We start from the raw sequence: 16,063 nt of genomic DNA, 5'->3' as shown, positions 1-16,063 counted from the left end.
GGACCAAAAATTCTAAACTCCCAACCTGTGACAGGCGGTGTGGCCCCCAGACACTAGCTTAGAAATGGACAAGTAGCAACGAAGTCTTTTGATGAGGAAGGAGTTTAGACAAGCCGTACGGTGAGTGAGTGATGCTCGTTTCAAGTCAGGACATGGGGTTTAAGGAACTGAAACGGTGCCTGTCGGAGGACAAAAGTCCCCCCCCCAAACGGCATTGAGCACAAGCATGGTCCCTTCCAGAGAAGGCCAGACGAAGCAGCACCACGAATGATGAGGGAGCAGCCCCCGGCAAGGAAGACAAAGCCTCCCGCATCTGGGCGCCAACCTTAGCCCAAAGACCTCGATTTCGGGCCCCCAACACCCCCGTGCAGTCCGCTGAGCCGCAGGGGCCTGAGGCTGTATGAGACGCGGGAGACACAGAACACAAACCCTATTCTCACCCTACACTGAGCAAGAGACACAGGAAATGAAACCTCAAGAATGAGGGACAGCAGCGTTTTTATTTTTCATTTATTTATTTTTTTTTATTTATGATAGTCAGAGAGAGAGAGAGAGAGAGAGAGAGAGAGAGGGGCAGAGACACAGGCAGAGGGAGAAGCAGGTTCCATGCACCGGAAGCCCGACGTGGGATTCGATCCCGGGTCTCCAGGATCGCACCCTGAGCCAAAGGCAGGCGCTAAACCGCTGCGCCACGCAGGGATCCCCAGCCGCATTTTTAAATGTGGGGTGAGATACACTCGGCGTTCAGGAAAAACACCGTAGTGCCTGTCAACATGCAGTTTCGTTGTTTTGTTTTGTTTTTATTGAAATACATTAGTTCAGGATAGACCAGAGGTATTAGAACAGACAATGCCAGAGGGTATTACATGGAATAAAGGTAAGAACCTTCTCGTGAAACATCTTTCAGCTTCACACACACAAACACCCAAGAATCTATTTCTTATTGTTGATCATGGTCAGTTTCCCTCTACAGAAAATTCTGGATTTCTCAGCCCCAGACTCACCAGCAGACTATGCCTCGGAAGCAAGGTGGACTAATCTCTAAGATTAGTCCATAGAGCTAATATGTTAGTAGTATCTTTGCAATTCAGTGAAAACAGCAAAGCCTGTGTTAACTCTGATTGTAAAACCCCAAACACCCCAAACCTAGCACTGCAACCCACGAGTGGTCAAGAAAGAGAACCACCCACTGCCATCACAGAGGGATCATGACCGAGATCCTGTCCTCCCCAAAGCCTGCATGACCAGCCCCATCAAACGTCCTTTACTCCCCCCAAACACACTCAATTTAGAGGCATTTGGTCAAAGTTGTTTTTGTTTCTTTAGAGGGAGAGGCAGACAGAGAGGCAGAAGGAGAACCCAGCATTGAGCCCAGTGCAGGGCTTGATCTCACAACCACGAGATCATGACCTGAGCCAAAATCAAGAGTTGGATGCTCAACCGACTGAGCTACCCAGGTGCCCCTGGTCAAAGTTATTTTTTAACTGCTTTACACAGGAACATATAGTACGTCCACTTAGATGGAAAGGTCCACTAGAGGGTTTTTATGCCTTTACGGCTCCAAAGCATCAGACACAGAGCTGCTGTCCACCGATGGGGAAGACCATGTGGGCTCTGTTTCTGAATACTGTCAATGACTGGTGCTTAGCAGCATTCTCCAGAGGAGTTGAAGACAAAGGAATGTGGCTCTGGAACCAGGCAAGCCTAGGCCTAAACGGTCACTTGGCCCCATGCTAGCCATGTGGCCTTGGACAAGTTAGCTAATATTTCTGATTGTTTGCATCTGAAAGCAATGATAGTCCCTATTTAATAGCATCATCATAAGGATCCAATAAGCTGATACATGTAAAGCACTTAGGACAGAAAGTGATCAATGAATATCAGCTGTTGCTATTCTAGCACATGGAGCTCATGATTTTTTTCTATCAACTATCGGAATTAATTCAAGGAGGCGTCCCAACATCCAGATGTTTCGTGTTCTCTAGGGGAGGCACTCTACTTGAGTCTCTAAGAATTAAAGGAGAATTGGTTGGGTCGGCCAAGGAGATTTCTGAAAGGCAGAAACTGGAATCCGACCCATTTCTCCAGGCAGCTGGAAAACATCACAGCTTTCTGAGAAAAAGAAGGCCACCACCAGATGGGAGTTTTAGGAAAGCACTGACACACAGTCAGGAAATAAGAAAGGGCAGGTACGGCACCGAGGGAGTAGAGCTAAGAAACTTTCCGCAGAATTTTATCAAGAATAACTGTGGAATGAGCAAACACATGTGTGATATTAGAGCCAAGGAGAAGAAAAGGAAGAATGGCCACATCTGGCTTCGCAGAAGCCACATCTGAGTGCCACTGAGTCATACGTGAAGGAGAGGTGGACCACGATCACCCAGGGGAGAGCAGAGAGAGAACCAGAGGGCCCTGGCAACGGTATAAGGCCCCTCCTGTAGGATGGGAAGAAGAGAAGTGTGATGGCAGTGAAGGGTCCCACAAGCACCTGCTGAGGATTGACAATGTCTAGGCATGATCATAGACAAAGGGAAAAAGCAATCTGATATACAGACAGAAGGTTCTAGACTGAAAGGATACATAAGGGATTGATCAGAACCCCAGAGGCAGAGATGGGTGGGGAGGACCTCTGCACAGGTGGAAGGTTAGTTTCAGGTAGCAAGACAGGAAGTGAGAAAGGTAAGGTGATGCTAGACAGATCGCAGAGGATCTTTTCAGCAAAGCAGATAGACTACAATCATTTGCTGAAGGTGGTGGCAGGGGGGTGGTGATAAACCTCAAGCTTGAGAAGTTGCCGGAAATAGCTGCTAAGGTAAATTCACTAAGGAATTTCAACATTAAAAAAAATTTTTTTTTAGTAAACTGATATGGTTGTGATGGAAAGGAAAATGGAAATTCCTCAAATAATAAACACAGTATTACTGTATGACCCAGCATTTCCACGTCTGACATACACCCAAAACAAGTGAAAGCAGAGACTCAAGCAGAGACTCAAACAGTGATCTGTAAACTCATGTTCACAGCATTATTCACAATGAATAGTATTATTCATACTGTCCATCCGTGGACGCATAAATAAACACAGTGTGTCTACAAATAGGAGGGAATACAATTCTGCCTCACAGGGGAAGGGGCTCGGACACCTGCTACACACACCATGGAAGAGTCTTGGAGACGCAGGGGAAGGGGCTCAGACACCTGCCACACACTCCATGGAAGAGTCCAGGAGACACAGGGGAAGAGGCTCAGACACCTGCTACACACACCATGGAAGAGTCCAGGAGACAAAGGGGAAGGGGCTCGGACACCTGCTACACACTCCATGGAAGAGTCCTGAAGCCAATCACAGAGAGACAAACACTGTATGATTCCACTTACATGAGGAACCCCAAATATGAATGTTTGCAGAGACAGAGAATAGGATGGTGGATGCCAGGGACTGAGGGAGGGAAAGAACAGGGAGTCATTCTTGAACGAGGACAGGGTTTCTGTTTGGAGAGATGAAGTAAGTTCTAGAGATAGATGGTGTGAATGCGCTTAATGCCACAGAACTGAATTCTTGAAAATGGTTAAGATGGTCATTTTTAAGTTCGTTACCATAATAAAAAAAAAAAATTTAAGGGTCTGGCAGCAGCCCTGAGGTCAGTGGCATTCACTGAGGGACAGTGAAGCAACACAAAGGTGAGTCTGTCTCCAGAAATACACAGATGCCCCAGAGCACGGTCCAGAAGCACAGGCATCCACGGCCCCCAGCAGAAGAGGGAAGGACAGCGCAGCACACCCCTGAACCCCGCAGGTTTCTCTCCCACGTAATAAAAACATACTGTCCCCTTCGTGCACATGCTCACTTACATTCTTTCAACCACTCACGTACAACGTCTGCTCCGGAGTCAAATGGAAGGCAGCGCGGCTGACAACTACATAGACGCCAAGTTCGTCCTGCAGTTAATTATTGCCCCAAACTCCTCTTGCCTCTCTCTCCCTTGAGGCATAAAATATGGGAGCTGACTCTAATCTGCCAGGTGGATGGAGGTGGGCTGCAGTTCTGGGCAGGTGACTGCAAGGTGCGGGTTCCAGTGGACAGGGCGGCCCCTCGCCACCCCCACCCACCAAGCCCATCGGCTCACCCCACATGATGCCAAGAAGGCATGAGAGCCCACTGACGTCCCAGTCACAGAGAAGGGCACACAGATCATCTCAAAAATCAAAACGGCCACCAAGGACCACCCTTTGAGAAACAACATGTAACCCCTACAAAACGCCGCTTGGTTTTTCCATATTTTCTCTGTAGAAGATGATTCACAACTATATTGGTTCCACAGAGCAAAATGTAAAGAGGTTGAACAATGCAAAAATCATGGTCCTGGGATGGGAGTCTTTCAATCTCACCCATAGAGAGAGCACCTATTGTGCAAGAACAAAGTACAAAATTAGCAGCAAGGGAGGTAACGTTTGGAACAAGACTCCGTCACCCGTCTCGCAGATGTAAAGTTGGCATCCACACATGAACATCCCTGAATTCACTTCCGCCTCATAATAAAACACCCACTGGAAGGAAGGTCTTGCAAGACTTCAGTCACTAATTTGACACAGAGGGAGGCAAGCAGACAAAAGTCAAGCCCAATCAAATTTAATAACATTTAAGAGTATATTTGGAAATCTAAAATTACTGCTGGGCTCAAACTTCCTGTAATTTTTATCTATTCTTACACCCGCCGCGCCTGGTTTTCTAAAATGCCACAGGATGTCGTAGTAAAAGTCCCCAACACATTGCTAATTTTAACCCTGCTACCATACGGAAGCGTGGGGCAGCACCAAGGCGCCAAAACAGGCGACCTAAACCTTCAATATATGCACCACATCGCTTCCTGTATAGATCACCAGGGTTTTTTTTTTTTTTTTTATAAGAAATTCACATAAGATCAAGCAATTCCACTGAAGGCTCCAGCAGCTCTGAGATCAAAGGGCCAGTGTGGCTCCGCCAGGCTGAGTTATGTGGGTTCCCCTGGTCACAGCAACCATCAGACACACCTGACACATGGACATCTTCGTTCCAGACTGAATGGTTAAGCTTGAAACGGAAATCACTCCCAAAACATCTTCAAGACAAAAGCCATAAAGATGTTTTCTGAAATCACGTATTAAGAGAGCGTGAAGGAAAGAGAGTAGCAAAGACCGCTATGGCGAGCACTTATGTGAAAGCTGAGAGTTAATCACTCAGAAGATTCTTGTCCTCTGCAGGAATCAGCTTGGGCTGCCAACTGCACACCATACATGACTGCAGTTGGTTGGCCCCATGGAAACTTCCAGAAGGGGTAAAGCCGAAGAGCACGCACGGCCCTGGGGCTACTCCAGGGGCCCTCCCCGTGCTCCGCCTCCCAGCATTTCCACACTCCAAACCCACGGACAAGCAGACCTCACAGGAGGTGAAGGCATCTTTCTTCCACGGGGCAACAAGGGTGAGAACAAATGATCCCAGTGGTGAGAATGGTGGGACCAGGGAAATGCTGGATCCTCGCTCTTCTATGCAAACCAAAGCCTCGCAGCAGGACGAAGACATTATGATCATTCCCACAAGGTAACTCACCAACCCTGTGTCCAGACGTCCAGACCCGGACACACCCTGACCAGTGACGTGCAAACATTATTCTCATTGGCATCCTCACATTTACGAAGAGTCAATTCAGAACATCTCCTGGCCAAGGAGCAACCACAAGAGCCAGCCCTGGGCTGTCCCCCGAGCTCACACCTGGAGGGAAGCAGAGCCCCTGCCGCTCTCATCCCACCCAGGGAGCCCTGCAGCTCACAGTGGGCCTACCTTCACCCTGATGGTCTGGTCCGACACGCTGCTCATCATGTCGCTGATGGATCGGAATAGCTGCAGCAGGGACTCCATGAAGTCCGCCTCTCCTTTGTCTTCGTACAGTCTGCAAAGGAGCACACAAGACTCTCTGGCACCTGCCAGACAGGGCCTCACCACTCCTGGCTCCTACATCAACAGCCATGAGAGGTGTTGCCTGAGTGGCAAGTGAGAATGTGGGGGAAGATCCTCCACGTCCATGGAATGCAGGAGGCAGCTCGGAAATGGGGTTCATCTGGACCACAGGGCTATGGAGAGATGTCCTCATGCTCAAGAGGCTGGTTTTTAACCACATCATCTATTGCCTTTTTCATTGTAACATAACATAACATTTTATAAATCTGAAAAACACAGAAATATATAGAAAGGGAAAGAAGGAGAGAAAGAGGAAGGAAGGAACAGAGGAAGAAGGAACAGAGAAATTCATCCTACCCCACGGAGATGACACCATTAATATTTTGGTGTATTTCTTGCCAGTGTTTTTTTAAACCACGGTGTCACATAATTAAGATAAATTTAATTTCCTGAATTTAACACGACCTTGTAGCCATTTGAAAATGACAGAAGAGTAAAGTCGGGCAGCTTGGGTGGCTTAGTGGTTTAGCACCACCTTCAACCCAGGGCCTGATCCTAGAGACCCGGGATCAAGTCCCACATCGGGCTCCCTGCATGGAGCCTGCTTCTGTCTCTGCCTGTGTGTGTGTGTGTGTGTGGGTGTCATGAATAAATAAATAAAATCTTTAGGAAAAAAAAGTAAATTTGAAATTACTTTATTTCAGAATAATGACACTATACAAATGTATTCATCACAGAATTGATGGGAATGGGAAAATCTTCGAGAGGTGGAGCATTTGTTCAATAAATGGGTAATAAGGAAGTTGTACATAGGTTACATGTATACAAATATATGTTGCTAATTATAAATAAGTTTCAAGTATAAATTATTTATTAGCAGTTACTTCAAGTTGCTGTGTTACTAAAAAGCAATGCATTTGCATTTTAAAATGTTGCAACGCAGATGTTTTCTTAATATAGACTAGTTTTCTGCCTAATTAAAAGTATACCATACCTGAAAACTTGTGTACAATGGAAAATGTTGTAAACTAAGTGATAATTAATTACCCTAGAGATAATCGTATATTTAAATGAGTTCCATTGTAAACCAACAAATTCTGTCTAAAATGGGAGATCGCAACCAACCTAGTGTGTCTGTTTCATAAAGGATTTTATTCAATAGGAGTTTGTTTAAATGGTGCATAGCAAACAATCAAAAATATGGAGTCATGAACTTCTGCTTGCAGGTAACACAAAGCAACAGATCAATGTTTTACAGACTGGTCCAAACACTTGGGAAGGCTTCAAGCATGCAGTTGGTCTCCTCCTCAGGACATATGCCAATTCCTAGAACTACGTGGGGTAAGGAGGCTGAAAACGTTGGTAGAGTGGGTTTTTAATCAGTCTCCAAAGATAATGAATGATAATGAATTAGAAAATGCCAGGGAAACAGGTCCCAAATGACACAGCAGACTTGCAATTGAAAACCCTGGAGAACCAAGAGCAAACCAGATATAGATGGAGGCTCAGTAAATACAGCCTTGACTCAGCACAGCTTCTGTGGAGTAAAAGGTCACCCCCACTGTCTCTGCCTAGAAGAGGAAAAGATGAATCATCTCTGAAAGAAGAACACATCATCTGAAGCTACATTTAAATAAAAATTAACTAAACATAGAAAAGAACAGACCACATGGCCAAGTGAAAAAATTAAAAAAAAAAAAAGACAACAAAAATAGAACCACAGGTGGTCAAGATATTGCAGTTAGCTAGCAAGAATGTCAACATAAATACAATTATTATGTTTTAAAACAGGGGAAAAATGGAGAAAAAAAAGATGAAAAAGAGAGATGAAGAAAACAGAAGGTAAAATGCGAACGTTTAGCAGAGAAATAAATCTACAGAAAATAATCAAATGAAAATTTAAAACTAAAAAATATATAAAATTTAGAATTTATTACATGGGTAAACTAAAATTAGACCAAGTAAAAGGCAGAATTAGTGAAGTGGAAGATGATCAACAGGAAAATAAAAAAGCACAGAGATAGAAAACAGAAAAATGTGTTAGAGAGATATAAGGTATAATAAAGAGGTCAAATACATGTGTAATTGAAGTTCCAGAAGAAAATGAGAGACACAATGTGGCAAATACAACACTAGAATAGTTAATGACCATAAATTTGTCAAAATGAATAGAGAAATCAACCCAAAGTCCAAGAAGCTCTGAAAATCCAATATAGGATAAATAGAAACCAAAGCATTCCTACACAATCCATAGTAAAACTGCTCCTAACCAAAGAAACAGCAAATTGTAAAAGCACCTAGAGGAAAAACAAGCAAAAAAACACACCATCACTTTCAAAGATGTAACAAGAAGTCTGAAAGCCAACTTCTCACAAGAAATTGAGGGAAAACAAGAGAAGAAAATAGTATCTGGAAGAAGAACTGTCAAACTAGAATTCTATTATTAAATAAAAATATCCTTTAAAAACAAGGAGAAAATAAAGGATATTCATATAAACAAAACCTGTAGCTGACTTTTATTAAAAGAAATTATACAAGGAGTTTTTTGGGGGGCAGAAGGAAACTTAAGCCATAAAGAAACAAGGAATTGAAAGAAAAATGAAAAAAAACAAGAATAGATATAAAACATATTGAATGAATACTAACTATACAAGATACTAACAGTTGTGTCTTACAAGGCATAAAATACAAGTATATTGAAATGTATAACAATAACAATAAAAAAAGAGATTTCATGTGGAGATGGAGCGTTCTATTCTAGTCACATCTGGTATTATGTGAAGAGTGGCAAAAGTAATCATTTCAATTACTCTGTAAGAATTCAAACACACGGGCAGCCCAGGTGGCTCAGCGGTTTAGTACCACCTTCAGCCCAGAGCCTGATCCTGGGGACCCGTGATCAATTCCCACGTTTGACCCAGGATCAAATCCCATGTCAGGCTCCCTGCACGGAGCCTGCTTCTCCCCTGCCTGTGTCTCTGCCTCATTCTCTCTCTATGACACTCATGAATAAATAAATAAGATCTTTAAAAAAAAAAAAAAGAATTCAAACACACGTGTTGTCATGTGTAAGATAATCATTAAAAGAATAGTAGAAGAATGTGTCACTAACATGTTAAAAGAGGAGAAAAATGAGACAATAACAAGAAAATTGTGCTTGGTACAAAACACAAAGAAGGACAGCATAATATAGATGGGTAAAAGAGAAAATGAACAGAAGAAACAATAGGTGCAAACCCATCACATACAAATAAACTATAACTTCAGTTAAAAGGAGTTTCAGACCAGATGAAATAAAAGATACAGCTATGTTTTTGTGTGCAAGAGACAGACCTTAAATATAAGGACAAAGAAAGCTTAAAAGGAAAAGAGAAGAGATATTCCATGCAAATATTAACCAAAAGATAAAGGGAAAGTTTTCATATTGATAAAGGGGTACAAGCATCCCTGGGAGACACTCCAGACCATCACAATTAAATGAGTGTGGCAATAGAGTCAAATTAATTTTCTGGTTTCCCAGTACATATGAAAAATATATTTACACTGTAGTGCAGTCTATTAAATGTGTGACAGCATTTTATATATATATATATATATATATATATATATATATATATATATATATATATATATATTAAAAAGGGGGGGCAGCCTAGGTGGCTGGGCAGTTTAGTGCCACCTTCGGCTCAGGGCGTGATCCCGGGGACCCGTGAGCAAGTCCCGTGTTGGGCTCCCTGCATGAAGCCTGCTTCTCCCTCTGCCTGTGTCTCTGCCTCTCTCTATCATTCTCTCTGTGTCTCTCATAAATAAATAAATAAAAATCTTAAAAAAAAAAAAAAAGTACATCCCTTCATTTACAAAAATGCTTTATTGCTAAAAAATGTTAAAAATAACCTGGGGTTTCAGCCATTGATAATTGCTAATCACAGAGCATCATAACAAATACAATAATAAACAAAGTTTGAAATATTGCAAGAATTACCAAAGCACAACACAGACAGGAAGTGACCAAATGCTTTTGGAAAAATGGTGCCAACAGACTTGCATAATGCAGGGTTGCCACAAACCTTCCACTTATAAAAACCACATTATCTGCAAAGTGCAATAAAGCAAAGAGCAATAAAGTGAGCTGTGCCTGTAAATCCACAAGAGAAAGATCACAATCCTAAATCCATATGCCTCCAATAACACAGTTTCAAAATCTGTAAGGTGTGAGGCATGAGTCTTCATTATATCGAAATTTCTACCAAGAATCCCTCAAAGATGAAAATTTAATTATTAGTTTCTCTGCTGCCAATCAACATGTTTAAAACACAGAAATGGTTGGTATTTTACAGCACTCCCACTGATGCACCTTTCTGTAATGAAAGGGACGCCTCTAGAGTCTCACCTCTTGGGTTTATCACATACACCAAGAACAGTCACTTGTTTGACCCACCTTGAGGTGAAGGAAGGGGGGAGGAAAGAACTCAGAGGGATATCAGTAAATAGATGAGTAAGACCTAGTTATCATTCCTTGCTCTATTTACACATGATAAGTATTCATTATCAGGGAATGACAAGATTGTTGTCTATTAACTACATTCTATTTTTGTGACCCAGGAAATGATGGCAGAATGACAGATCTGCAACAACTTATTCATGATCAATAACTAATTATGCACAAAGCTAACACCAGATGACAGGCAAAGCCTCCAGAAAGCACCGGAAGACAGAAGAAGACACAGCAATAACTAGCTTTAGTAATTTACTTCAGAAGGTCTGATGCAGGATGTGTCTGTTTTCTGGCTTTCCAGTTAATGTGATCCACCCACACAGAAAACACAGACAAACAAAAACCAGCGGAGAAGTGCCCCTGGCTGTCAGGAATCTTTCTGTGGGTTCTGAACCAATGTCTTTGGGCCAGAGTTTTAAAATTGCTGTTCTCACTTCAAAACAAAACGAGCCTTCTAAACAAAACAGAAAGTATGGATTTGCATAGTGAGAAAGATAGTGGGATAAGCTTCCATATCTTCATCTCCAACATTTCACCTCTTTGTTCTTTGGAAGAATAATGACTGTCAATTATCTGGGAATTTTACAAAGCTACTACATCACCTGAAAACACAGCACACCATTTTGAAAAAAAGAAGGAAAATAAAGAACTCTAACGTTTATTCCAACTGCAAAGAGAAAAACAACCCTTGTCAACTCCAGCTGTGAGCACAATTGTCTTTCTCCCAAGCTAATAAATGTGGTGCAGGTAAGAAAATGGGAGCCCTTGCTTGCTTTTTCCCCCAGCTCTGCAAACACCACACAGAAGAGCTGCTCAGAACTTGTTAAGGAGCAAACACTCCCGACACCCATGTAGGACACAGGACCGCTCTCTCTTTAAGCAGCCTCTACGAAACAGGAATATTATTTCATCTAAAATTCATCCCTCTGGTATCACAGCTGAAGAGCTACTGAAACATACAGTGGGACAACAGGGAGTGGGGGTGAGCAGAATAAAACCCTTCTTAAGTCTTTAGTCCTGTAGTCCATGAGTTGAAGGCTATGATTTTCCCCCTCAGAATCTGGGTTCTCAGCAGTTTTAGACCACGGATTTAAATTTAAGAAATATTCTCTTATCTACATAATGTGGCTGCAACTGTATTCTAAATTTTAAAGGAAACATATGTTCCTCTCTGCCCTCAGGAATCATAGAAGGCAGCCAAGATACACATTTAGGAAGCAATTAGGAAAAAAATAAGGTCAATAAACTATTAAAGTCTGGGATATAGTCAGGACTCCAAAGCTCATTAAGTACTTATGGAAAGGAGAAGTAAGGGACAAGAGAGGAAGGGGGAAGGGAGGGGACCTCATCATCAAAATCTCTGTGTTCCCTACAGTATTCAGATGAGATCTGAAATGCCCAGACAGGGGCCTTGGAAGCCTTAGGAAGCCTCACTGCCTTTTGGCAACTGCTGCTACTTGCCTTATGACCTCTTTGCACTTTTGTCCTGGACAGTGTCAGCTCTTGACAAATAAGTTATCCCAGCAAAGGACTCCTTTGGCCATCAGGCCATGGCTCCTGCAGGGGCCACTCCAGAACAAAGGCAGGCAAGCAGGACCACGGTCTGTGCCAACACCATGCTGCCAAGTGCCAAAGCAAAGGCATTCCTAAGGACATCAAACATAAACGCTTCCCTGGGTCACAGGCAACGATCAATTGAGCATTTCACTCCACTTCTGCGTAGCACAGTAAGACCGAACCACATCTTTGGGTCACATAGGGCTCCAGTGATTTAAAGCCAAAGAGACTCTAGTGACAGGAGTCTCAGAAATTGACCCCCAAACTAACAGGGAGAGAAGCTCTCAGTGGCCTAATTAAGTAGGACTTTGGAACCCAGAGTAAGCGAGGGGCGTTCTGAGCTGTCAGGTAACAGAAACTCAGGCTAAAAGCATGAGAAGAGAATGTTAATCACCTATCCAATAGATATTTCTCCCTTACTCCTTTACTAGAAGAACTTTGATTTTGTTGAAAGCATCACTAAGTCCATCTAAAACTCCTTACCGACCTCCTTGCATCTAGAGTGGTCATATGACATAGTTCTGAGATGAGAGCATATGACACTTCATAGGGACTGAGAAAGTTCTTTAAAAGGGGAGTAACTGAAAGGCTGTTTCCACCACACCTTCCCCTCTATGCTGCTTGGAATGCGGTCCTTGAAACCATAAGACACGGACACAGACCCTAAGGGTGGTGGAACAGAAGGGAAAAAGGAACCAAGGACATGAGGACATGAGGATCAAGTGCATGAACTCCAGGATCTTCCTCTGGACCCCATGTTACGTATGCTGGTGGGGAGAAGTGAAGCTCATCTGGTTAAGCCAGGTTAAGCTAGGTTTTTCTGTAACAGCAGCCAATCCTAGTCCTAACCTCTCTAAGAGTGATCAAATTCAACAACATTTATGGACCATGGTTCTAAGGTATCATGTCATTTGTAGCTGGAGACTGAAAGAGATCAAGAATAAGATATAACGTTGCCACTGGTCCATTTGGGTGACACCAGTCTTCCCTATCTGCATGATTTTGTACAAGATTACGGCGTTTACTACAATAATAAGAACACAGATTATCAATGCATAATTTCTTTTGAAATTTCTTTTGATTTCTTTTGATTCCTAGTCTCCGAATGAGAAGGAAAGTCAGCCAGTGTGCTCAAGACGGAAGTGACCATCATCAAACCCCGGACTCAATGTCACACTGATTATAAATTGTACAAGATTAAGATTCTTCCAACAAAACATGAAGAATCTATGCATATCCCCTAACTATTCTGTTCTTTCAAGTTCATGCTCTCACCTCACTGTAGGTTTTGGTTTAGAGTAATTAATGATTTAAAGTTAGTGGGGAAATACACAAAAGCAAGATAGAGGGTGTTGGGGTGCCTGGGTGGCTCAGTGGCTGAGCGTCCACCTTTGGCTCAGGGCATGATCCTGGGGTCCTGGGATCGAGTCCCGCATCAGGGTCCCTGCATGAAGCCTGCTTCTCCCTCGGCTTGTGTCTCTGCCTCTCTCTCTGTCTCTCATGAATAAATAAATAAAATCTTAAAAAAAAAAAAAAAAAGAGGGTGTCAAGAAGTGCATTTTCATAGAATTAATTTTATTGGAAGAAAAATTAAATCCAGGAAAACAAACCTACTTTACTTGGTCAACTTTCACAACTGACAGTGGAAAAATCATTAATGGCTTTGACCTTAAGAAAAGAGAAAGCTCAGAAGCACCTGGGTGGCTCAGTCAGTTAAGTGGCTTCAACTCAGGTCATGGTCTTGAGGTTGGGATTGAGCCCTGTACATGTCAGGCTCCCAGCTGAGCGGGGAGTCGGCTTCTCCCTCTCCCACTGCTTCCCCCCAACTGCTTATGCTCTCTCTCTCTTTGTGAAATAAACAAAATCTTTAAAAAAAGAAAGAAAAGAGAAAGCTCGGTCTACAGCCAGATTCATGCCTACCCAGAATTAGCAAAATAGAAGAGCATGCCTTGGATGCCTGAGTCAAGGATGACAGCATGTGACCTCAAACCATTGTGCCTTCACACAATGGCAGTGTAGAGATTGTTGTCTACATCATGTCAACTTCAGAGAGAACACAAGTACAATAAGCCTTAACCAGTAACATAGAGGCTGTAACCACTGACCACCACTGTAATCAACATGGGTCCTACCCTGTGTATGACTTTTCCAGATCTACACACAGTCAATAACTTGCTCCTCTGGCTTTATTTGCACCACGGTGTACACAAGATTGGATTCTGAATACCCTCCCTTCCTTCTGAGCCCTTCTGGAAAAGGCAAGCTCAGGGCAACAATGATAAAAGGAAGAGGAATAATGAGGGGCTGATTTGGGTCTAGACACTGGTTCAATGACCAGTTCTCACTCAGACATTTCAAGAGCATCGTGCTTTTAAAAAGACGATGTGTGTTCTCTAAATGAGAGGGACGTCAGTTTGTATAACTCCATCTCTGTGTGTAGACCTCACGACAAGAACATCAACCTTGAATAATCCACGTGCACCAGCATCACTCACAGTAGGTCACCCAATGCAGCTAGCTGTCCTCCCACAGAAAAAAAGCAGAGTCCACTTCAACGCTCAACACTCAATCTCTCCCATTTCCACATCTCTTCATTCATACAATTACATATTGTGGGCCAACAGGAAGCTCTGGTTTTAGCACAGCTCTTAATCAGATACCTCGAAACATATTAATGTTCTCTATAAAATAACAAAGTTATCAACACCCCAAGCCACTTTCAGGTTCAAAAACAATTCCTAAATTCATCCAGATAGGATGAAAAAGAAGTCACTGAGCTAATCAACTAAGTGTCCATTCACCTGGCAATTCTACACAAGAGACCGTCTCTCTAGAAACAAAATATTATTCTGGTTGAAGGAAGGAAAGAGAGGAAGCCCCCCAGGCTTCCCCAGTGAGGCAATTTAACTTGGTTTTGGCTTCTTGTTGCTGCTGCTTGCTTTAACTGTTTGCATTTCCAAGGCTTTTCTCTGGAGGAAGATATACTGAAACGAACTTCAGAGCCCTCGGTATACACCCTGCACTACCTCTGGTGATATGGAATACCTCCAGTGGTCAGTGTTTCACTCACATGCACACATTTCAGGCTCAGGAACAGGGCTTGCTACTCAAACCTGTGCTTACGTTTCACGGCACTGGGAGTAGTGACACTACAAGCGGGCAACCCCAACATGGAACAGCTATCTATTACTGTTCTGCCACTCTGGAAAGCAAGGCAAGGGAGGAAAAAGAAGAGAGGAAGGGAAGGAGGGAGGGGAAGAGAGAACGAAAAGGAAGGAAGGAAAAGATGTCCTAAGATCCTCTCAGAGGCCCGGCATGGGCAACACTTACTGGTTGAACAGGATCCTGGAGCGCACGATGAATTTGAAGATATACTCCAAAGCCTTCATAGCTTTGTACAGCTGCTCGTTTATTCCCGGCTTCTCGGCATTGTCCACGTAGTTCCTTAAAACTTTGGTCAGCTTCCTATTCACAATGGGATCACAAATTAATTAATATGTTCAGAAGATTACGGTATCTCAAGTTCTTCACTGGGGCAGAAATACACAAGTGGATTATTGTTATTTTGCTTCACACTTGTCAGTAGATGAATATTTATAAAACATATTGGAAACGGATTAAAAGGGAGCCATGAGGTAACACTCAGAGGAGCGAGATCTGAACAGAGAAAAAGTGTTTTTCTAAGTTTTAGTTGCTTTTCTAAGCATTTAAATGTAATTTAAGTTACATTTAAATCTAATTTAACCTTCACAACAACACAGCAATTATTACTTTAGAATATAACAATAATAATTGGGTATAAGAGCAGGTATATTATCCCTAATTTACAAGTGAAGAAGCCCAGGCTTAGATAGATAAACAGCAACATAAAATTGAAGAGATTCTCTTCATAGCCATACCCGTTTTGTGATGGGTTTTTTTTTTTTTACATCAAGCATGTATTATTTTCCAATGACAAAGGCAGTGATGACAATAAATGACTTTTAATTCTGCCAAAACTTCTACATTTTCTACTACTACTGGCCCATAAACTAATAATCGTTGTCTATTATTTTTAAGGCTGACCCTCAAGCAAT

At 42.6% G+C, this 16,063-nt stretch overlaps 1 protein-coding gene across 1 annotated transcript in view; it reads right to left on the bottom strand.

Moving 5' to 3' along the window:
* Positions 1-16,063, bottom strand: part of DOCK1 (dedicator of cytokinesis 1) — a 498,451-nt gene that overhangs the window by 363,067 nt on the left and 119,321 nt on the right. The window contains 2 exon segments of the mRNA XM_055346339.1: positions 5,819-5,927; positions 15,318-15,452. Of these exon segments, the coding sequence (XP_055202314.1) occupies positions 5,819-5,927; positions 15,318-15,452 (244 nt within the window).

This window comes from Nyctereutes procyonoides, unplaced genomic scaffold, assembly GCF_905146905.1.
Source record: "Nyctereutes procyonoides isolate TBG_1078 unplaced genomic scaffold, NYPRO_anot_genome, whole genome shotgun sequence".
In the NCBI taxonomy this organism is placed as follows: Eukaryota; Metazoa; Chordata; class Mammalia; order Carnivora; family Canidae; genus Nyctereutes; species Nyctereutes procyonoides.
The sequence above is the reverse complement of the archived record's forward strand: the minus strand, read 5'-3'. Positions and strand labels throughout refer to the sequence as shown.